Here is a 22,312-nt window from a genome sequence, read left to right as displayed (position 1 = left end):
CTAAGTCCTTTGCAAGACGTGTAGCTAGTCATGATAAGGAGTTTGATGTTTGGATGATAAAAGAAATAAAGAAAGAACAAGATTCTGATGCAAAAACGAGATATCGGATTAGATTAATCCAGTTTCACAAAAGAGGCAAGTTCTTAAAGCTAAAAACAGATAAGAGATAAGATAACTAGGTTTTTAGTCTCAAAATGTATTTATAGCAAAGGGGAAGTGTCGCGGGTCAGCCCGGAACCAACCGGGTACTGAACCGCTTCCTTGGGTTGATGGGTGAGTGCCACGGTGTGTCGGAAAGTGAAGCCGAGGTCTTCATGCCGAGGTGTGCACGTGAGTCAGGATCCAGATGAAAATCTTGTGAAGAACACGTCAAGAACATGCATGAATCCTAGTCTTTGATTCTGGGTTCGTGACAAGGGACCTCGGGATAAAATGTCGAAGGGGTCATGATGTCGAGGTGTTTGGGAGAACACAGTCCGGCATGCACGCCGAGGTCATTACCCCGAGGTGTACTCTCAACACTTAGTCGTTTCCAGCTTCAGTTCTTACGTATGCATGCCTCGATCTAATCATGCCAAGGCTTTGGGACGAGGTCTGGTCCAAAATACTTCCAAGATATGAGCCTTGACTTGAGTGATGCCAAGGTAAAGATACCGAGGCTTGTGAAAACACTTAGCGCGTGTCGCAACTCATTTAGGCTTGTATCGACCATGTCACCTTCCGGAAGCGATAACTTTCAGCACACGACTCCAATTTCTCTGGGACCAGTTCCACAGTCACGATGACTCAATGAGCTCGAACTTTGGTGAAGAAACCATCGGAGCTTGGGGAGTGGAAGGCTTCCTGGATTTCACATCTTTGCGCCGCATTGAAATTACCGGAAAATAGACTTTTAGACTGATGTGAACTCCGGAGAACCTATCTTCCAAACCTTTGCTCCGAATTGAGCGATTCCAAATTCTCTGAGAATATCTTCCATGGATCTCGAACTTTGATGAAGACCGGGTAAGCTGGTTCGGACAGGAGGGGCTCCGTCCGCCATGATCTTTGAAGTTCGCCGTTCAGTTCTTGGGTACGCGCAATGCTGGTGAATGCTCCGGAAGCCATATCTTTCTCTCCACTGGTCCGAATTGGATGATTCTAACTGTTCTGGAATTTTTGCTTGATTATCTCCAACTTTGGTGAAGACCCCGCCAACTGATTCGGACCGGAAGGCTCCCCGGATTGCTGATTTCTGAATTGCGCGGGCAAGGACAACTTTTGGTCGTAAAAACCTTCCCGTGGTAAGGAAAATGGCCGAGGGCTGTGTACCGCGGTAAGCTTTTTGGTCGTAAAAATCCTTGCCTCGGTCAAAAACTTATCCCGTGGTATTTTTTCACTCGATACTCGATTCTGGCCGATCGGTAAGGTTTTTGGCCGGTAATGAGCGTCCGGTAAACATTTTGGTCGAGGTTTCCGACCAGCTGGTACGAGATTTGGCCGAGAAATTCCTCCAAGCGGTTTTCACCCTTTTTGACCCTTTTCTTCACCGTTTTCTTTCCTGTTCCTCTTCTTAGGCTCCAATTGGTCTCCAAAGCTCCTGATAAAGACTTCAAAACATGCAAAACTCTTTGGGACCTAATGCAAGCCCTAAATCCTATTTTGACGCCTAAAGACTCAATTTACATGAGAAAACACATGATGATGACTCTATAATGCAACCTAAATGATGTAAGATATAGACATATCAAGTAATGATATGTTTCTTTGAGAGAGCATCATCTTAAGAATTTGGTTCATGGCTCTAGTTATTAATTCTCTATTGCTTGCAAAACTGGTATGAAATCAAGAGTGAACCATGCTTGGAACTAGTGTCTCAATGCTTCTGTGTTAGTTGGATCAAGTTGTGATTAACTCCAGCCTTTCTTAAAGTGAAAACCATAATTTGACAATCCAATTATCATGTTTGTGCATATCATTGTGAATTCATGGGTACCATAAAATATTTGAGCTCTCTTGTCCCTTTTTACCACCCTTTGCTAGCTCAAATAGCTGTTCTCTCATCTTGAGACAGTTCCCTGCCTTTAACCAAACCATCTTTTAAGCCTGAAACACTCTAGTGAGCGATGTGAGGCCTTGTTCTGAATAAACTTGACAGAAAGTGTTGGGTTTAGGGCAACAAGAGTAGGTTTTCATGTAGATCTAGCTCTGCATCATGAGTCTACAGTAGGATAGGAAGGGATCTTGCGAAACACTGAGTGGAAAAGAGAGATTTTGAGATGAGAACCAGGGGATGGAAAAGAAAAGAAATCGGTTTTGGGTCTGATGTTTAAAGAAAGAAATCTCTTGTGTTTTGAAAAGAAGAGTCTATCCTCTAAGTTAAAAGAAAGAAAAGAAGCAAAAAAGGCTCAAGTGTTTAAAGAGAAAAGAAAAGAGGCTAGACATTGCTATGTGAGAAAGAGCTAAGTGAAAGGTTTATACCCTAAAGCCTTAGTTTGAAAACAAAAGTTGAATCCCCTGGTGTGAAAAAGAATGGAAGTGAGTGAGAGGTGGGTTGAGAAGGCAATGAAAGCCTTGAAAGAAGGGTACCTTAGGTGGGGCATTGGGTAGATGAGAGTCTACTCTTGTATGCATTAGTTGCCTTTTACCCTTAGTCTTCTGTTAAAGTTTATTCCTTCTTGAGTGATCCCTTGAGCTTCATTTAACCCACAAGCATGGAATGAGATCATTTTAATCTCATAATCTTGTCCCAAGCCAAATGAGTTCACATGATTTGGATGAGCATGATCCACATGATACTTAAATGAATGTCAAAGGGCTGGAGTTAGGAATTCTTGTGAAAGTTAACACTTGAGTTTGATTCACTTGGTGATGAGCATGGCTATTTTTTATGAGTACACCATTTTGCATTGCAATTTAGAATTAGTAACTAGGATCATGAGTTAAACTCTTTTTATGATTACTCTCTCTCTCTTTAAGAAATGTGAACTCCCAAACTCACAACCTCTCTCTCATTTGTTCTTTTTGCTTGAGGACAAGCAAAGTTCGTGAAAGCGTGTGTCTTCTGTAGTTTTCTGTGTAAAGTCGAGCTTAAGCACATGTTAGAATAATGATAATCCTAAAGCGTCCTTTGGAAAATCCATTGGGACAAAACCAAAGGCAAGGAAAAAAGAGTACAACTGGTGCACTTATCCAGTTATTGAACTTCTTGGGCCTAAATCAAAACAAGAGAGGTTTGTAATTCATCTTCTCTAACCTGGCCCAAGAGACCTCTACGCTCAGAGATTTGGATAAGTAAACCTCTAATTATTCCTTTGAGCTTCTTAGCTTTGTTTCTGGTCATATGTTCGTATGGAACAAGCAATATCTTCTTGTCTTCATGCTCATCCACAAGTACAAGCTCAACTGCTAGCTTTGGTTCAAGCTCCTCTTCCTTGTTGTTGCTCAGGATCACATCATCCTCTCCAAGTTGAAAAGGATTTGTCCTCAAATCAGGACCATCTGCCTAGAACAAAACTAACTTAGAACCATTAAAACTTGATTTTAGGGTATGCTTACCTTGCAGATATGTTTCAGTAGCGTTTTGTGTTGGAGTGTGAAGTGGTGTAAAAAATTTAACTGGTCCTCCCGCTCTCATTTCTTCTCCTTGTGTGTTTTGAACTTCCTAGGATTCGATTTGTTGTTTTTGAAGCAATTCAATACCTGTATGATCAAACAACAAAGGACCACGACCTTTAGCCTTAAAAGTCATGTTTGGACGATAGAACTTACCTTTTCAGTGGTGGTTTGATTGTTTAGAAACTCCTTTAGCTTAAGACTTATTTTGGTGAAGATAAGGCCCTCAGATGGATTGTTCAAAGGAAAGTTGCAATCTATTTGTCCAAACTGAATTCTGTTCCAACTATTATCTTCTAAATGTTCAGTTGGCCTAAGAAAACCATCCTTATAGTCCTGCAAAACAAGAGATCTTCCACTCTGCAACTCCGGTGCAACGTTAGATAAACAAAAACAGTGTCTTTATAAGCAGACTTATGACTACATGATCTTTGGATATTACCAGTTTTTTCAAGGAAATCTGATTGCTTGGAGGTGTTGTTCTCAGCCTGTTTTCCTTTCTTCTTTTGATCTTGATAAATCTCGAAAGGTGTCATAAGAACAAGAGTGTGCTTTCTACCTTTGAACTCGAACGAATACTTGTTGGTGGAGCCATCATGAGTCACTCTTCTATCATACTGCCATGGCCTTCCCAACAGGATGTGACTTGCTTCCATAGGGAGAACATCACACATGATTTCATCTTCATACTTTCCAAGGATTAGAGAAATTGTTACTTAGCTGTTCACTCGCATTTCACCTTTATAATTGAAACAATGTAGATTGTATGGATTGGGATGCTTCTTCACGGTCAAGCCAAACTTATTAACCATGTATTCACTTACTACATTGGTGCAGCTTCCTCCATCGATGATGAGATTGCACACCTTGCCTTGCACATGACATCTTGTGTGAAACAGGTTCTGTCTTTGTGCTTCCTCCTTTGCCTTAGCTTACACGTTTAGTATCTTTTTCATCCTCAAAATATATCTTTTAGCATCATACTCCTCTTGCTCCTCAGTTGAATCCGAGATATCATTCTCATCCGCTGATTCGTACTCACCATTTTCTAAGAGAGTCAGAACTCTCTTGTTTGGACATTCACTAGCAATATGTCCTCTTCCCTAACACTTGAAGCAGACTATCTCAAGAGCTCTAGTAGTAACTGCTTTGGTTTTGACATTGAAGTCTGGTTTATAAGAGAATGATTTAGAAGACACCGCAGGCTCGGCACTTGGTTTTTCTTCTTTGGGAAAGCTTGGTCTAGTTGTAGAAAAACCAGCTCCAAAAGTTGATCGAAATCCTCTCCTCTTGAGCTGTTTTTCGACCAGAATGGCTTTGTGATATATCTCCTCTAAATCAGCATAGCTTTGTATCTCCACTCTGTCTTGAACTTCTCGATTTAGCCCACTCAAGAACCTAAATGGTTGCTTCTTCATCTTCTTCAATACTATCCTTGATCATCAGAGATTCCATTTCTTTAAAATAATCTTCTACACTGATGTTTCCTTGAGTCAAACACCTAAGTCTCTGGTGTTGCTCCCTGTGATAGTGACTAGGGACAAAGCGTTTCCTCATCAGTGCTTTCAACTCATCCCAAGTATCAACAGGTGGGTCTCTATTGCGTTTGCGGCTTCTTGTGATCTGATCCCACCAGTTTATAACATAGCCATAAAACTCTGTAGCAGCTAGCTTCACCATTTTGAGGTCTGAATACTCTTTACAATCATAGATCATCTCGATCTTCTTCTCTCATTCCATGTAAGTGTTTGGATCATTTTTTACATGAAAAGGAGGAACTTTCAGATTCATGCCTCTCATGTCATCATCAACACGTTCCCTTGCTCCTCTTCCACGTCTTGGACCGGCTTGTGAAGAAGTATCATCACCAACATCATTTCTAGACTGTCTCTGCTGAACACAAACTCCATTGGCATTTCTTTCTTGATCTCTCCTCAGATTAGGCTCTCCTTGTAGTTGATTAATTCTTTGATGTAGTTCTTTTCCTTGCGTTTTCAACATTTGCTCTAACCAAGCCATCAAGGCTTCCATAAAGAGTTTGTTGTTATTGTTGTTGTTGTATCCTTGCTCTTCACTCAATGTGGCCCAGAAAAAAAAGCAGAAAAAAAACCAGTAACTAGTTCTCACAATATATCAAATGCAAAAAGTGACTCTTTGTGTACCACACGAAATCAAAAGCCCTAGAATTTGATCTGTTTATTTCTAAACAAAGACAGATATGGCGGATGATGAGATCTGATGATAGAAGTTAAATATACGCTTTAAATGTTATTCTCAACAAAATCTAGCGGATCACTTGACAAAAGGATTACCTAGGGACTTGGTGACCAAATCGGCTAAAGGGATGGGATTAAAGTCCATTTGAAATCTTTAATGATGGGATACCCAATTCCCCTCTAATACAACGTTAGAGGCTGAATTCAATGTGGAAAGCCTACATTTAAAGATTGAAGCACTAGTTTATATCATCCCAAAGTAAGTGCTTGGACCTCCAAGAAAGGGTTAGGATGAAGGTTTCAATTCTTCTTTATAGATCTTTTGAAAAAATTGCATTTGCAGGTGCAAGATTAAAAGTATCTACCTATATGAGTGTGAAGTGTTGCCGCTTCAAGAAGCTAGGACTTGGCTTTGTATACGCTCATGAATGGATAGGGACACATGGCTAATAATAGTGTCAAGTATAAACACTTAGAGTAGTGTGAAAATTCGTGTGTGTATTATCTTCATGTGCTCAAATGAGTTGAAAGGATTCAATCCATAGGACATCCTGATTCTCGGGCATTTGGAATCTGTAATATCACTAAAATGAAAATTCAATCGTCACGATATTTTCATTTATGCATGAATTTGGTATATGTGTTATTTATCTAGTGAATCTATGATTACACTTAATTGGGAGAGAAATGTTGGAGATTTAAGTGTTACAATTATTTTTAGTGAACCATTGCAACTCTTGATAAAATGGTTATTTTCCAAACATTGCAACTCTTGAGAATATGGTTATTCTCCAAAAATTTCAACTCTTGAGAATATGGTTATTCTCCAAACATTGCAACTCTTGAGAATATGGTTATTCTCCAAACATTGCAACTCTTGAGTTTTATGGTTATTTTAAACCATTGTAACTGTTGGGATTATGGTTATTTTGAACCATTTGCAACTATTCCTTGTATCCATGGAAACTCTATAAAAATTTGAGAAATCTTTGGAGAGGAAGAATAAGAAAGTTTTTGCAAACTATCACCAGAAAACAACATAATAACAAAGCACAGAAAAACTCTTTGTGTATCTCTTGTATCTTAGCCTAGAACAAGAGGAAAACTTTGATTGTCTTATCCTACAAGGGATTTCGTGTAACCCAAGGCTTTGATAAGGGTCAAAATACCCTTTAAGGAAAGTGCTTCGTACACGATTCAATCATTATCCAAGTTCACAATTTATCAAGTTCAGGGTTCAACCACAACATTTAAATGATTGCAAACTAAACAGAATGATAACAGATGATTTTCGAGACACAAAATGTGAGGAACACTTAGATCTATGCAAAAATGATGCAAACTAAACAGAAGATGAACAAATGCAGACACGAATTTAAGAAGATGAAAAGAGGAGAAAGGATAGAGACTACCAAAGAAGCTTCTAAGTGTGTTCTAATACCACTTGATGTGATCCTCCCAAGGATCAGCACTCAAAAGCTTGTAAGAGATTGATCAGAGACAGAAGTTTGCGGAATAGACTTCTGTTTGAAGAGATGAATAGGTTGTTGTTCAGAGTTAAGTTAATCACAAGAGAAAGAAGAGAGATGATAAAGATGTTGCACAAGCAGTGAATCACTCTCAAGAGAAGACAAAGATCGGTTGAGAAGAGAGATGATAAAGATGCTGCTCAAACAGAAATCACTCTCAAGAGATTAGAGAATTTCGACCAGTTTTGATAAGAAAATAGTTTATTGGATAAAAGTTTGATGATCCAATCTAGGATGAGTTTCGTAAGAGATTACAAGCTTATTTAAAGAGAAAAGATGAGTAAAACCTAGTCAAACTCAAAAATTACAAGAAAATAAATGAAAATGTTGAATAACTCTTCAAGTAACCTTCTCCTAGCCTCTTTGGCCGAATTTTGGTTGGCTGGACTTGAAAAATTCATCAGCAAACTTGAGCTTGTGATTATCATTGCCTCCTTAAAAATCTTCCTTTGGAAAAAACATTGGGATAAAACCAAAGATAAGAAAAAAAAGTACAACTGGTGCACTTAGCCATTTGTTGAACTTCTTGGGCCTGAACCAAAACCAGAGAGGTTTGTAATTCATCTTCTTTAACCTGGCCCAAGAGACCTCTACACTCATATATTTGGACAACTAAACCTCCAATTATTCCTTTGAGCTTCTTGGCTTTGTTTCTGGTCATAGGTTTGTAGGAACAAGCAATATCTTCTTGTCTTCATGCTCATCCACAAGTACAAGCTCAGCTGCTAGCTTTGGTTCAAGCTCCTCTTCTTTGGTGTTTCTCAGGATCACATCATGTGTTATGTTCAATCTATGTGTATACACGTGTTTCCCCCGCAATAAGCATTCATTTAGAATAGTTAGTTAATTTTTAGTATATCAATTTCTAAGACAAGTTGCAGCCGTTTTGAATAACTTTCTCTCCTCTTCTCTTTTGTTTGTGTTGGATTTGACCTAAATCCGGTCCATAAACAATAAACCAATAACTTCACCGAAATGGATATGGGCCTTCCAGGTTCATATCATCGATAAGAGCCTGCACCTTCAATGAATGTTATCCGAGCTGGATTCGCACAACATATCTGAACTGTGGAATCGGTCAGAGGAGATTGATGAAGATCGCGGAGATCTCGGAGTTGGGAACAATGTATCATTGTGAAGGTCATGGAGTTGGTCAACAAAAATGGAGATTACATAAAAGAGGCCACACCTTTAGAAAATATATATATTATTCATTTTAGATTTTGTACGCTCTACAAGCTCTCTAAATACCCTGTAAACACTTGATTTTATCAGAACAAATTCAGTTCATCAAATCCTGTCACAATTACTTCATGTAACTCCATCGTGGTTCTTGCCCACCTTTTCTCCAAACACAGAATTACTCTAAATTCTTGAGTGTGGATTTTAGGATCCACATCTCTCTAAAATTATCCTCTGCCTTTCTCTGCTTAGATCCTCTTTTCTGGCTGATGTTCTGCCTTTCTCCACTTAGATCCTCTTTTCTGGCTGATGTTTGTGAGCTTTTGAGATGTCGGTTTGGTTTGTGTATTTTTGCTTGTTTTTTTCTTTTGTGTGCTTCTCGGTGCATGTGTATCTACCCTTATAGGGTATACTCTCTCTTCTCGTGAGGTTACTTATGTTATGATAACTCATGGTGCTAAATATTCAAGAGATGTTGCAGATCTGAGAAATTAAAAGGTTGTGGTTAAGTAGCGATTGTTTTGGCTGATGTATAACTTACCCTATGCTTTAAGATAAAAAAAAAAACATTGTCACTCTTACTTCAGAGGTATAAGCCTCAGTTTTTTTTTAGGTCTTCACCGAGCTTTTTGTTGCCTGGGTAAACAATATTGGATATGCTTGTTTTTTTTTTTATCTCCACCCAACTATTACATCACATGTGACTAATCAGAAGAATGGTCTGCGAATCATTTTCGACCAGCTCAATATAATTGATTTGAAAAAAAAAAATCTTTTTGCTTAAACTCTTTTTGCAAAACTATCTGAATGGACATTTAAACTTTTGGGGATATGAGATACCAAGTGAATTCCGAATAGCATTCTCATAGGATACGAAAGCATTCCAACTATGTCATAAAGATTGACCATATTAGATATCTTAGTAAGAATTATTATTATTAGTTTTTACTATAATGTTTGTCTTTAAATTTTTTTTTCTGTAAAAATTTAATTATTACTAAAAAAATATAAAAAATAGAATTCAAAAGAAAACATAAAAAAGATTTTATCAATTAAATTTAGTTAGCAATTACTTATATATAAATTTATAAAGTTTTTTGAATAATTCTGGAAAAAGAGAAATTAAATGTATTAATATTGATAATTTTTTGTTAAAAGTTTTTCTCACAAAACTTTTAGAATTCATGATAAAAAATTAGTTTTTAAAACTTTAAAATTAATAAAAAAATATGTTTGGCAAAAAAAAATCTTAAAACTGTAAAATAGTTATAAACTCTCTACACCAGATTTATTGTCTTCTCGGTTAATAGCTCAACAAAATTATTAAATAACAGGAATTAAATTAAATATTCTCTACTGAAATTACTTGTTATTCTGAATCTCAACCAAACTTAAAGTGTTATAAAATCAAATCAAACTAATGACATTAATCAAAAATTAATTAAAAATAACAATTTAAGTAAATATATAGAAACTACATTTTAAAAATACTAAAAGTGTGCATATTGATTAAAATTAATTAGTTATCATTTTGTTATAAACTTGTTTTTTTTGTCCAAAGCTGAATCAAACTAGAGCCAAACTAAATTTCTTAATACTAAACAAAACCGATATAAAACTCAAAACTCGAATATTGGTTTCACATAAAAATTCTAGTATTCGAAACAGTAATAAGCATTTGTTGCATAGTTTTTTTCAAAAACGTTTGTTAATAAACCAGAACCGGAAACAGTTAATAACCGGTTTTATTTGTTAGGCTGGGTAAGTATAACTTTGTCATAATGGGGCTTCACAATACACGCACGAGCATACACGTGTGGAAGAAGACAAGGACAGGTGAGGTTTATGGGACCCGCAAGAACAGTAAGACTACGTGAGTCCAAGCCACGAGGCATCGTGGTCTGTAAACGGCTCACTTTCTGACATGTGGGATCCACATTTTAACCCACTATCTCGATCCCTTCAAAATTTAGCAAAAATCAATGGCTATTATTTTGCTAAATTTCGTAGCTCGTCAGGAATTTTTGAATATTTACAACTAAATTTGTTTTCTCGGAATTTGAAAACGCGTTGTCGAATAAAGCTTTGAATAGGATATGGGAAGAAGACAGATCATTTGTTAAAAATGGTGAACTATATTTATGTTAGCATTCATGATATAAAAATGTCAATTAAAAATAATTTTATTTTAATATTAAACCGTATGCAGATCATTTACTGTAGACAAAAAAGAACATATATGGACTGCACCATTTTCCCATCAAGTTGCCCAGTTCTGCATCTTTTTTCTCTATTTACTTTTTTATTTATTTCCAAATTTATTGTAAGTAAGTCACTTTCTTCTAGGTATATTTCTTATTTGATTTTTTTTTGTCAGTTGCAGAGTTTAAATAGATATTAGTCATAAAATACAATGTATGAATGTATGATTTAATATGCATGTCAACTAGTTTTTAAAAAATCTTTTAATTATTTTCTTTGTAAACACAAAAAATGATTCAAGATTTTTACTATAGATATATATATATATTCATTAATACTTGTTTAGAAAAAAATAATTCTTATTTTATAATATAGATATTCATAAAAATTATTATAATAAATTCATACATTTGTTTATTTTTTATTTTTATGACAATTATTATATATTTTTTTTTTCTTAATTGTTGATGAAAATTGTTATAAATATATATATTTGTTCTAGGTACATACTTAAATACATGCATGTGGTTCTTATATTGTTGTAGTTAGATTTTTTTTAAAAAACAATTTTCAGGTTTTTTTACAAACAAAATCATTAATACTTATTTTGAAAAAATAATAATTGGTATATGTAGACATACTTTTTTTTTATTTGTGATATTTTGTATTTTTTGTATAGTTTTTATATTGTTATATTATTTAACTAAATATTCTAAATTATAAAATTTATATGATCTGTATTTGTTCTATCTGATCTATATGATTTACAATTGTTCTGCTTGTGTAATTTGTAATTTTTTATCTGCATCCCCATTGGCTGTAGTTATAGGCTGATTTTGTGATTGTGTTTGACTTTGGATAAGTCTGTAAATACGAGTTGCAATTAACAAAGTATTTGTCGAATGAATAAAGAGATAAATATGTAGCTCTCTACTTTATTTTAACCAGCAATTAGATAGGAAAACAGAGTATTTTTATGGTCCGAATGAAAAACAGAATTCTATGTTTTGAATTACTGAAAATACGTACTCAGCTCCATACACTTTTTTAGAATCTAAAAACAAATGCAAAAACTTATATTTTACTTTAGAAATATTAATAAAAAATTAGAGAGTTAAAAATTAGAAAGTTAAACAGATAAATACTCATATACTTATATAATTAAGAAAATAAAAAACAATATTATATTTATATTATAAAAGAATTTATTAAAAAATATATTTTTCTTTTGAGTGCTGGTAATTAAACCATTTCTAATACTAACTGCCGCCGCCACTGGTGAACCATATAACCACCAACGAGAAAATGACCTCTCTCCTCCACCTCTGCTTTTTCCTAACCCTCCTATGTTTGACATAGCTTCTATTTTTACCAAGTTGGATCTTAAAGCGGGTACCATCAAATCCGTATTCGACCTGATGATGAGTGGAAGACTGCGTTCAAAATGCGTGAAGGTCTTTTTGAATGGCTGGTGATGCCCTTCTATTATCTAATGCCCTTAACACGTTCATGAGAATTATGAATCAGGCATTACGTCCATTTATTGGAAGGTGTGTTGTTGTTTACTTCGACGACATTCTGATCTACAGTTCTTCGTTACGAGATGTGTGTGTTACGACATTCTGATCTACATTTATTGGAAGGTGTGTGTTGTTGTTGTTGTTGTTTCTCATTTACGAGATGTTTTGTTGGTTCTGCGGTATGAGAAATAGTTTGGGGCTGCGAAAAAATGTGAGTTTGCTGCTTCACAGGTATTGTTCTTGGGGTATGTGGTGTCTCAAAGCGGCTTGCACGTGGATCCGACAAAGATTTCAGCATTTCGATCTTGGCCAGCTCGAAAATCTACACTGAGGTTCGAAGTTTTCATGGTTTGGCTTCTTTTTATCGCTGTTTTGTTGCCCACTTTAGCAGCATTATGTCTCCTCTCACCGATTGTATGTAGTTTTCATCTTTTACATGGACACCAGAAGCTAATTGAGCCTTTGAGGACATCAAATTCAAGCTTACAACAGCTCCTGTTCTGGCTTTACCGAATTTTGCATTACCTTCCAAGACAGGTATAGGCACTTTTTGAGTCAACAAGGGCGTCTGATAGCATATTTCAGTAAAAGATGTTGTTTACCGACTATGACGCATTGAAGCATATGGGTTCACAAGATAAGGTATCCTTTATTGAAGCATATGGGTTCACAAGATAAGGTATCCTCTCGTCACACATCTTGGTTCACATATTTGCAGCAGTTCACTTTCGTGATCAAACATAACGCGGGTTCATTGAACAAAGTGGCTGATGCGTTGAGTTGTCGTAATAATTTGTTGGCTTTCCTGCATGTTTCGACCATCAGTTTTTCCATTCTTCTGGAGCTTTACCCGGGTGATCCCTTCTTTGCGTGTTGGATGGTTTTTTGTTTTGTGGCACCAGACTTTGTATTCCCAAAGGAAGACTTTGCTTATAGATCTTCACTAAACTCCATACGGAGGGACACATTGGCAGTGATCAAACATTATAGCTGGTTACTACGTCATATTTTTGGCCTACCATACGTCGCGATGTTGAGCGTTTTGTTCTTCAGTGCACCGTTTGTCAGAAAAGCAAGGGACATGTGACTAATGCAGACATTTACCTTCCTTTGCCGATACCGACACAACTTTGGACCGACATTAGCATGGACTTTGTTGTTGGTTTGCCGCGTACACAACCTGGTCATGATTCTATCTTTGTGGTCGTGGATCGGTTCTCGAAGATGGCGCATTTTTTGGTTTGTAAGAAAACAACAAATGTTTCCCATGTGGTGTCTTTGTTCTTTCGCGACATTTACAAGTTACATGGTTTACCCTTTCTATTGATCCTGATTCGCATTTCCTCGGGCACTTCTGGCGATCCTTGTGGAAACTCTTCCGTACTAGTTTGGATATGAGCTTCATGTATCACCCTCAAACGGATGGTCAAACGGACGTTACAAACAGAGCGTTGGGTGATCTTTTATGGTGCTTGGTTGGTGATCACATTCGATCATGGGATACTTTTCTGTGTCAGGCATAGTTTGCCCATAATCACGCTGTTAATCGCAGTACGAGGTTCAGTCCATTTTGTGTCGTCTATGGTATGATCCCGTGTAGCCCTCTTGATTTGTCTGTAGCTCTGGATTGTATGTGGTTGCATGGTCGAGCATATGATATTGTTGACGAGTTTGTTCAGCTTCAAGAACAAGTGCAGTCGAATTTAGAAGGGCAACAGCTAAGTACAAGATGGATGTTGATGCAAAGCATCATGATCTTTAACTCAAAGTTGGCGATAAGGTTTGGGCTGTCTTGACAAAAGACAGGTTTCCTTCTGGTACTTATAAGAAGTTGATAGCTCGCAAGATTGGTCCTTTGTAAATTCTCTAGAATATTAACAAACAATGCATATCGTTTGAAGCTTCCTACGGACATGCGTATGACCGACGTCTTCAATGTGAAGCACTTGGTACCATTTGTGAATTCAGATATTATTGCAAATTTGGGGACAAATTTTCTTTACCCCGGGTGATCTGATGTAGCGTTGACTATTACTTATAGGATCTTGGTGTTGGGTTTTACGTATATATTTTCTTATTCTTTTCTTTCATATTTTACAATTAAGAGTTTAGGGTTTTTATTGTTTTTTGTTTTTTTTATTAATAAAAGAGAACGTCTTCTCTATGCAAGTCTTCGATACTCTAGTTCTCTCAAGAAGAAAGTTTGAGTTCTAAGCAACAAGCAATTAATCGGAATCCATTGATCTCCGAGACTCTCTTGTTTACCCCGCTGCAACAGGATGGAAGAATAACCATCCACAACCTTACCAAGAATGTGTTTCTATTCTATGTCCCTTCCCCTTTCCTCAGATGCCGTATTTTCCTCCATGAGTTGTGGCGTGTAGGAAATGCCCCGCTTTTTGTTACCGATTAAAAGGCCGAATTCAGTTTTAACTCTCCATGGCTTGAACAAGCTCTGGTATGGGCTTCTATTAAGGGTATCCCATTTTATTTGGTCACAAACGATGGCCTTAGTTTTATTACTCGTCCTCTAGAGAAGGTGGTTGATGTGAAACCTTTTACAAGTATCAAATCTGCAGAAGTAAAAGTTATTGTGGATCTTACCAAACCACTGCCAAAGGAGTTAGAGCTAGAACGAGAGGATGGTGGAATTGATATTATCCGTGTTATCTACCCATGGCTTCCACCTTTTTTTCCTAATTGCAATGAGTTTGTCACAGCCCTTCTCTTTGTCTCCCTTCTTCAAAATCATCTTCTCAGGAAAAAAATAGGAGTTTGAAGGATGACAGATGATGGGCTTGCGGGCCTAGGGTTGTTTTTTAAAAGCCTGTTGGTCCTCCAAAAGTTTTAAATTTATAAAACCCTAGTGTCTGCAAGTGCACAGATGTACGTTGTAGGACTTAGGGTGTCGATCCACAGGGAGGATGTCTAATCTGCGAGAAACAACAAACTGGGAAGTAAGCAAAGTCATGAACCAATAAAAGTTTTGGGGTTTTTGGTTAAGATTCTAAACTAAACCTAATCTAATATTCACATGAAATAAGATGCAATGCATGATGAATTGTTAAAAGAACATCTAAAGCATATCGACCCAAACAAAAGACTCTTAAACTTATAGGTGGCGACTTAAACTTCTCCGGTTTACTCTAATTGATGTATGATGGCATTTCCAATTAGTTTTCGGGCAATTTATCTTCATCTGTTTCTGGGAATCTGCATGGAACTAGAATAGACATATGTATGATTAACCAACTCTCGTCACCTTAATCAACTAATCACTTAGATCTAGCAATTAACTCTCGCTCTCATGCTAAACTTAAGATCATGCATTAGACATTGAATTTGCCTGCTCACATCTTCTCTATGGGTAGCTTTCGACTCCTATAGCGACTATGTTCTTCTGAAGCTAGGTACGGATGATCTGATACAGCACTCTCGTGGCTCTGATCGATCCTAGGCTCAGAGAATAGGTCATGAATCTACTCTCATGCTTTATGAACAACTTAGAAGAGATGAGATCCAGAATATGGTCTTGAACAATAGAAATCCTAATCGATATATATGCTTGTCGATATCTTCAAACAACTTGACTCTCTGGGACTAATCTACATGATGCAAAAAATGATAAAAGACATAGAAGAATGCAAAAGAATGAAACAGAAAAGTTAATAATATAAAAAAGGAGAAAGAACAATGGATCTGGGGAAGAATCTCCATCTCCATGGCCTAACCCTAGAAAACAAAGTTTGGTGGCTCAAAATCTCATTCCAGGAGCACACACCCGTTTAGGACTGCTAAGAAATGTATTTATAGGTCCTAAAGTCTTCCAGGTCTCATTTAGGACTTCTCTGAAGAGGAATGGCAAAGTGGGCTTTGATGTTGGGCCTTGTGAATCGTCCTAAGGTCCACCGGGGGTGAGAGTCTTCCAGGGCAGGTAAAACATGTGTTTCCTGCGTGTGAGAGTCTTCCAGGAACTGGTGAATTGGGTCAACTTGTTCTCCATGTATCTTTTGATTGCACCGTTGGATCTTTGTGATATAAAATGCTATGGAAATCTGGTTGTCTTCTCTTGATTTTCTCCAATTTGAGTTGGATCAGACGGTGAGAAAGTCTTCATTTGAGTCTGAACTTCTGACGATCTGACTCTGAGCTGAAAAAGTGGATTTCTTCTATTTTGCCATCATATTCCCTAAGTTTCCAGAAAAAGAGTCTTGAAACTAAAAATACATGAAAATCATAATAAAAGTTCCTAAAACTGATTAAAACCTTTGAAAAAGCATTTGAATTCAATGGTGAAAATTTGTCAAAATCAGATGTTATCAACTCCCCCAGACTTAAGACTTTGTTTGTCCTCAAACAAAACAAGATCAAATCTGGAAAAATATCATTCAACAGAAGTGAGAAAGAACTAAAAAAATCAGCAACCATACTTCTAGACCTTAAATATGGACAGTGCATCAATCAAATCAAGTCTAGAAAATTCTCACCAAAATACAAACATAACTAGTCCGTTAATCCGTCATGCGAAAATCCATACACTTAGAACTAACTTCCAGTCAACTAGCTCTTAACATTCATTAAAAGTTTCAGTGATTCTTATCAAAAGGATATTAAACAAGGCTTTCAAGGTTAGGTATCAAAAGGCTTTTTAATGGTAAAGCTTGATGTGTTTAGGATTACCTTTTTCTGGAGAGACATGACATTATGCAAAACAACAAGAGAGGATGGAACTGTAAATTCCTCCACAGTTTCAGTCACATTCTCCTTGCTTCAAGATTTCTGATCTCCTTTCTTCAGGTTCTCCTTATAGTTCCCCTAGACTTGGATTTTTGTCCAGGCTGTGAATCCATAACTCCTTAAGTGAATATCTAATGTCTTAGCTCAAGTGATTTCGGCTTCTAAGACTCCTTTCCTTTCTTTCTTTTTCTCTTTTTTCGTTTTTTTTGTTTTTTTGTTTTTTTTTGGGAAAAGGGAAAATGTTTTTTTACTTAGAGTCTTAGGGAGCACAAAATTTACCTTAAAGAATGAGTTTTTCTGAGGCATCATAAGATTTCTGGCACACTCCCTTATGGTGTCTTTCAGTCTTTCTGTTGAGTGACTGAAAACTATGTTGTTCCTCCCTGTCCGGCGTTTTTGCACATATCTGTCAATATAAACTTAAGAGAGAATGCATGAGGTTTGAATATGAAGGTTTGGGTTAAGGATGTGGTACCAGCTAAAGATGAACTGGCCATCTAGGACAACAAAGAGTGGTAACAATAAGGTAAAGATGTCCTAGATGTATATCATGATGCCTTTTTAAAACCATTGATGAGAAAATTAGATATCAAGATTAAATCCAAGTAAAATGAGCTAGTATATCCTGTCAGAAAAGATCTTCATGAATAGAAGTCCTCTGGTGGGATTTCGTAGCGTAAGTACTCTAGCTACCGCCTAGTCTAGTATTAAACCTTGAAAGAGCTTTCATGAGTGATTGGTGTAGAAGAAAACAGGTTGGTTATCATCATCGATTTTATCATTATTCCCTCAAAATGTATTTGACCTTTGAAAAGACTTTTTGAAACTCAAAAGACTTTTAAAAAGTTTTAAGAAAAACAGAAAAAAATCAAAAAATTTTAAAGAAAAATGCAGAATGTAAAGGCTCATGCAAGAAAAGGTGGTTAGAAAGAGATGAAATCCTCCCCCAGACTTAAATCACACTGTCCCAGTGTGAAATAAATCAGGCAAGGATGAGAAATAGAGTATGTGAAAAAATTTAGAAAGATTAAAGGAAAAAAAAAACTTACATGGTGTTGGTGATGGATTGTGAGGTGGTTGTGGTGGTGGTAGGATGTTGAATGGTGGATGGTGGATGGTGGATGGTGTGGAGTGGTGCTTGATCAAACTTGGATGGATTTGAATCAAGGTAGAGGTGGAAGTGGCCAAAGGTGGCCGAATGGTGCTGGCCGCAGATCAAGACATCCTGGCTGCGGTTCAAAGCCTCGTGGCCGCGGAAAAATGCTTGCTGGCCGCGGCTGAACCTAAGAAAGCTAAACAAAAGCAAATAAGTACCTAGATAGGTTGCCGCTTTGGTTTATAGTCCTTAGCTAGACTTTGCAAAGAAAAAGACTTACTTCAAATAACATCTTGTCCTAAGACAAGTTCTTTTCGAAATTCTTCTGTTATGTCTTGCAGGTTCTTCATCACTCCAGAGTTCTTCTGGTTCAAATGCTTGGGCTTTATGCTCTCCTCTTTTGCTCTTAAGAGGTGTAGCTTCATAGAAGATGTCTTTGTCGATATTTGGCAAAAGAAACTCTCCTGTTGGGCCAATCCATGATGGCTCCAGCAGTTGCTAAGAAAGGCCATCCAAGGATAACTGGATAAGAGTCATCTTTGGTCTTCACTATGTATAGATCGACAGGTGCAATGCAATCTCCAATCCTTAGAGGAATGTCTCGGCCTATCACTACAAGAAAACAATCATTTTCCAACGGTCCATTACGACGGTTTAAAAATTGTCGCAAACTTACAACGATTGTACGACAATTTTACGGCAAAACAAAATATCGTCGTAATACCGTCGTACAAAAAAATCGTCGTAACTTCGACGTACAATATACGATAAATTACGACGATTATACATCGATAACGAGAGATTTGATATTAATTGCAAAATCGTCGTAAATTAGATGTAACATTACGACGAATATACAACGACTTATATTCGATGTACACTTACAACGATTTTACGTCGATAAAGAAGTTAGGTGAAGAACATTTAAAACATGTTTACCTAACTAAAGTCGATGATTTTATCGCATAATCGACGTAAAATCGTCGTAATATTATTGTTGAATGTAAAAGCGATGTAAAAAATCATCGTAAAAGCGTCGTAAAGTCTGAAATTTTGTTATAAATAGATCTTCAATCCTTCTTTCATTCACAACACATCATCATTCAAACATAAGAGCATCAGCATCCTGGAGACCCATTGTAGGTCTCTTAAACCTTAGTATAGTGTTGTAAATCCTGATATATTGGGTTTCCATTGCTGGAAACCCGAATTAGTAGTTATTTCTTTGAAAAAAAGAAGTAATAATATTAAAAGTTTTACTCCATTCACGTGGCTAGACGTGACACAAGAGACCGGCTCTTTTATTGTCTAATCAATAAAAAGAGATAGTATTTTGAGTTTATTTCAAGATGTCTATATACGAGCTAAGAAGCTGGATGTATATGCGTAAAGATTCAGATGGGGCGTTGACAGAAGAGTTCAAGAACGGGTTAGAAATATTTATGTATCAAGCTACAAATATGGAGAGAACGGGAAGATGTTTTGTCCTTGTTTGAAATGCAAGAATACGAGGTATACACTAACCAAAACCGTGTGGACGCATTTATTAAATAGAGGGTTTATGCCGTAATATTTTGTTTGGTATCTACATGGAGAAGGATATGGCAGTAATACTCATGGGAATGCTGGTAGTAGTAGTAATTATCAAAGTCATGTTGATTTTGATGAATCGAATTATGGTCATCAGCCTAATCAGTATCAATCTGATCAAAGTCTAGATCATGATAGGATGCATGAGATGGTGACTGATGCATTTCATGAAACGCATACTGGTAATGCTGTTGAGGAACCTAATGTAGATGCTAAACGATTTTATGATTTGTTAGACAATGCTAATCAGCCAATCTACGAAGGATGTAGAGAAGGCCTGTCTAAATTATTGTTGGCAGCTAGGATGATGTCAATTAAAACAGATCATAACCTGGCTGAGGTTTGCATGGATGATCTTCTGAAAGAGTATCTACCGGAGGATAACTTGGCAGCGGCAACATACTATGAAATACAGAAGTTGATTTTTAGTCTTGGTCTACCTTCTGAGATGATAGATGTATGTGTTGACAATTGTATGATTTTTTGGTAAGATGATGATCAGCTGGAGGAATGTCGATTTTGCCAAAAACCAAGATACAGGCCGCAAACTGGTGGGCGTAAAAGGATACCGTACCAACGTATGTGATATCTCCCTATAATTGATAGGTTTAAACGGCTTTATCAATCTGAAAGGACAGCTGCATCAATGAGATGGCATGCCGAACATACACAAGTAGATGGAGAAGTTGTTCATCCATCAGATGCAAAGGCATGGAAACACTTCAATATGGTATACCCAGATTTTGCTAAGTTCAAACGGAATGTCTATCTTGGTCTGTGCACTGATGGTTTTAGTCCATTTGGTCTGTCTGGTAGACAATATTCATTATGGCCAGTAATCCTAACTCTTTATAACCTTCCTCCAGATTTGTGCATGCAAAGGGAATTTCTTTTCCTAAGTATTTTGGTTCCAGATCCCAATCATTCGAAGCGAGCTCTCGATGTATTTCTGCAGCCACTCATACATGAGTTGAATCAGTTATGGTATACCGGCGTTCGCACATATGACTGTTCTACGGGCAAAAATTTTACTATACGGGTTGTGCTTATGTGGACAATAAGCGATTTCCCCGCTTATGGTATGCTATCAGGATGGACTACACATGGGAGGTTATCTTGTCCTTATTGTCTTCATCGAACTGATGCGTTTCAGCTAAAACATGGTAGAAAAACTTGTTGGTTTGATTGTCACCGGAGGTTTTTAGCGGATAAACATCCATATCGTAGGAACAAGAGGTTATTTATGAAGAACAAAAGTGTACATGTCCCTCCACCCGTAAATTTAACAAGAGCTGATATACATGCGCAAATCGAGCATTGTGGGGCAGAGGAAACAGTAACGCGTGGGAGAAACTGGAACACTCCTGCAAATATGCCTGAAGGTTATGGAGTTCATCATAATTGTCACAAGAAAAGTATCTTTTGGCAACTACCATATTGGAAAGATCATCTGCTCAGACATAATTTTGATGTCATGCACATTGAAAAAAACTTTTTTGATAACATCATGCATACAGTTATGAACGTAACGGGAAGAACAAAAGACAATGGTAAGTCAAGATTGGACTTGCCTGATTTATGCAACAGAAGTGAGTTGCATATACTGAGAAACGGGAAAGCACCAGTTCTTGTATTTCGGTTGAGTGCAGATCAAAAGTCAGCATTGTTCAGATGGGTTTCTTCTGACATTAAATTTTCTGATGGGTATGTTTCTAATCTTTCAAAATCTGTTGAGAAGGGGGTAAAGTTTGCAGGGATGAAAAGCCATGACTGCCACGTGTTTATGCAACGATTATTTCCATTTGCATTTGTTGAACTCTTGCCCAAAAATGTCCATGAAGCTGTTGGAGGCATTGGTGCTTTTTTCGGGATCTTAGTACACGAACATTATCAGTTGATGTAATATCACAACTGGCATCGAATATTCCAATCTTGTTGTGCAATTTGGAAAAGATCTTCCCACCATCATTTTTTGATGTTATGGAACATCTTCCTGTTCATCTCCCTCACGAAGCAGAGCTCGGTGGACCAGTTCAGTATAGGTGGATGTATCCGTTCGAGCGTTTCATGAAGCATCTTAAGGGTAAAGCCAAAAACCTAGCTAAAGTGGAAGGCTCAATTGTGGCGGGAAGCTTGACGCAAGAAACTTCGCACTTCACTTCGTACTATTTTACACCGAAAGTACAAACACGCAAAAGAGCTACTCGTCGATATGATGATGGAAGAGTTGGCCAAACATATGCAGTTGAGGGTGTTCTTGACATATTCTCGTCGATCGGACGTCTTAGTGGAAAACTAAAAGAAGTTTGGTGGTCGAATGAAAAAGATTATCACAGTGCACATACGTATATCCTACTAAATTGCGAAGAGTTATCATCATATGAAAGGTACTTTTTTAATTACAGAAGAATAATATATATATATATATATATCTGTCAGTCTTAATTAACTATTTGTTGTTTTCTCAGCACATTCGTTGATGAGGTTAAAGAATGCATATCTGGGGTTTCTGAAACTGAAATCAATGATCGTAAAGATCAACACTATGCCCAGTGGTTAAAAGCGCAAGTATGTATAAAATTTTAATGAAAATACTACTTTTATATATATCCAAATGATATTTTCCAACATTGTTCCATGCAAAAT

At 36.9% G+C, this 22,312-nt stretch overlaps 1 protein-coding gene across 1 annotated transcript; it reads right to left on the bottom strand.

Annotated features, from left to right (window-relative positions):
• Nucleotides 1-10,310: 10,310 nt before the first annotated feature.
• On the bottom strand, nt 10,311-13,648 carry LOC112084360. Its single transcript, XM_024153481.1, is given in 3 exon segments — nt 10,311-10,355; nt 10,357-10,440; nt 13,559-13,648. Coding segments are annotated over 3 exon segments (219 nt in total).
• Nucleotides 13,649-22,312: the final 8,664 nt, after the last annotated feature.

Source organism: Eutrema salsugineum, unplaced genomic scaffold (assembly GCF_000478725.1).
Source record: "Eutrema salsugineum unplaced genomic scaffold, Eutsalg1_0 scaffold_4, whole genome shotgun sequence".
Classification (NCBI taxonomy): Eukaryota; Viridiplantae; Streptophyta; class Magnoliopsida; order Brassicales; family Brassicaceae; genus Eutrema; species Eutrema salsugineum.
This window is presented reverse-complemented; position numbering and strand designations above follow the sequence as displayed.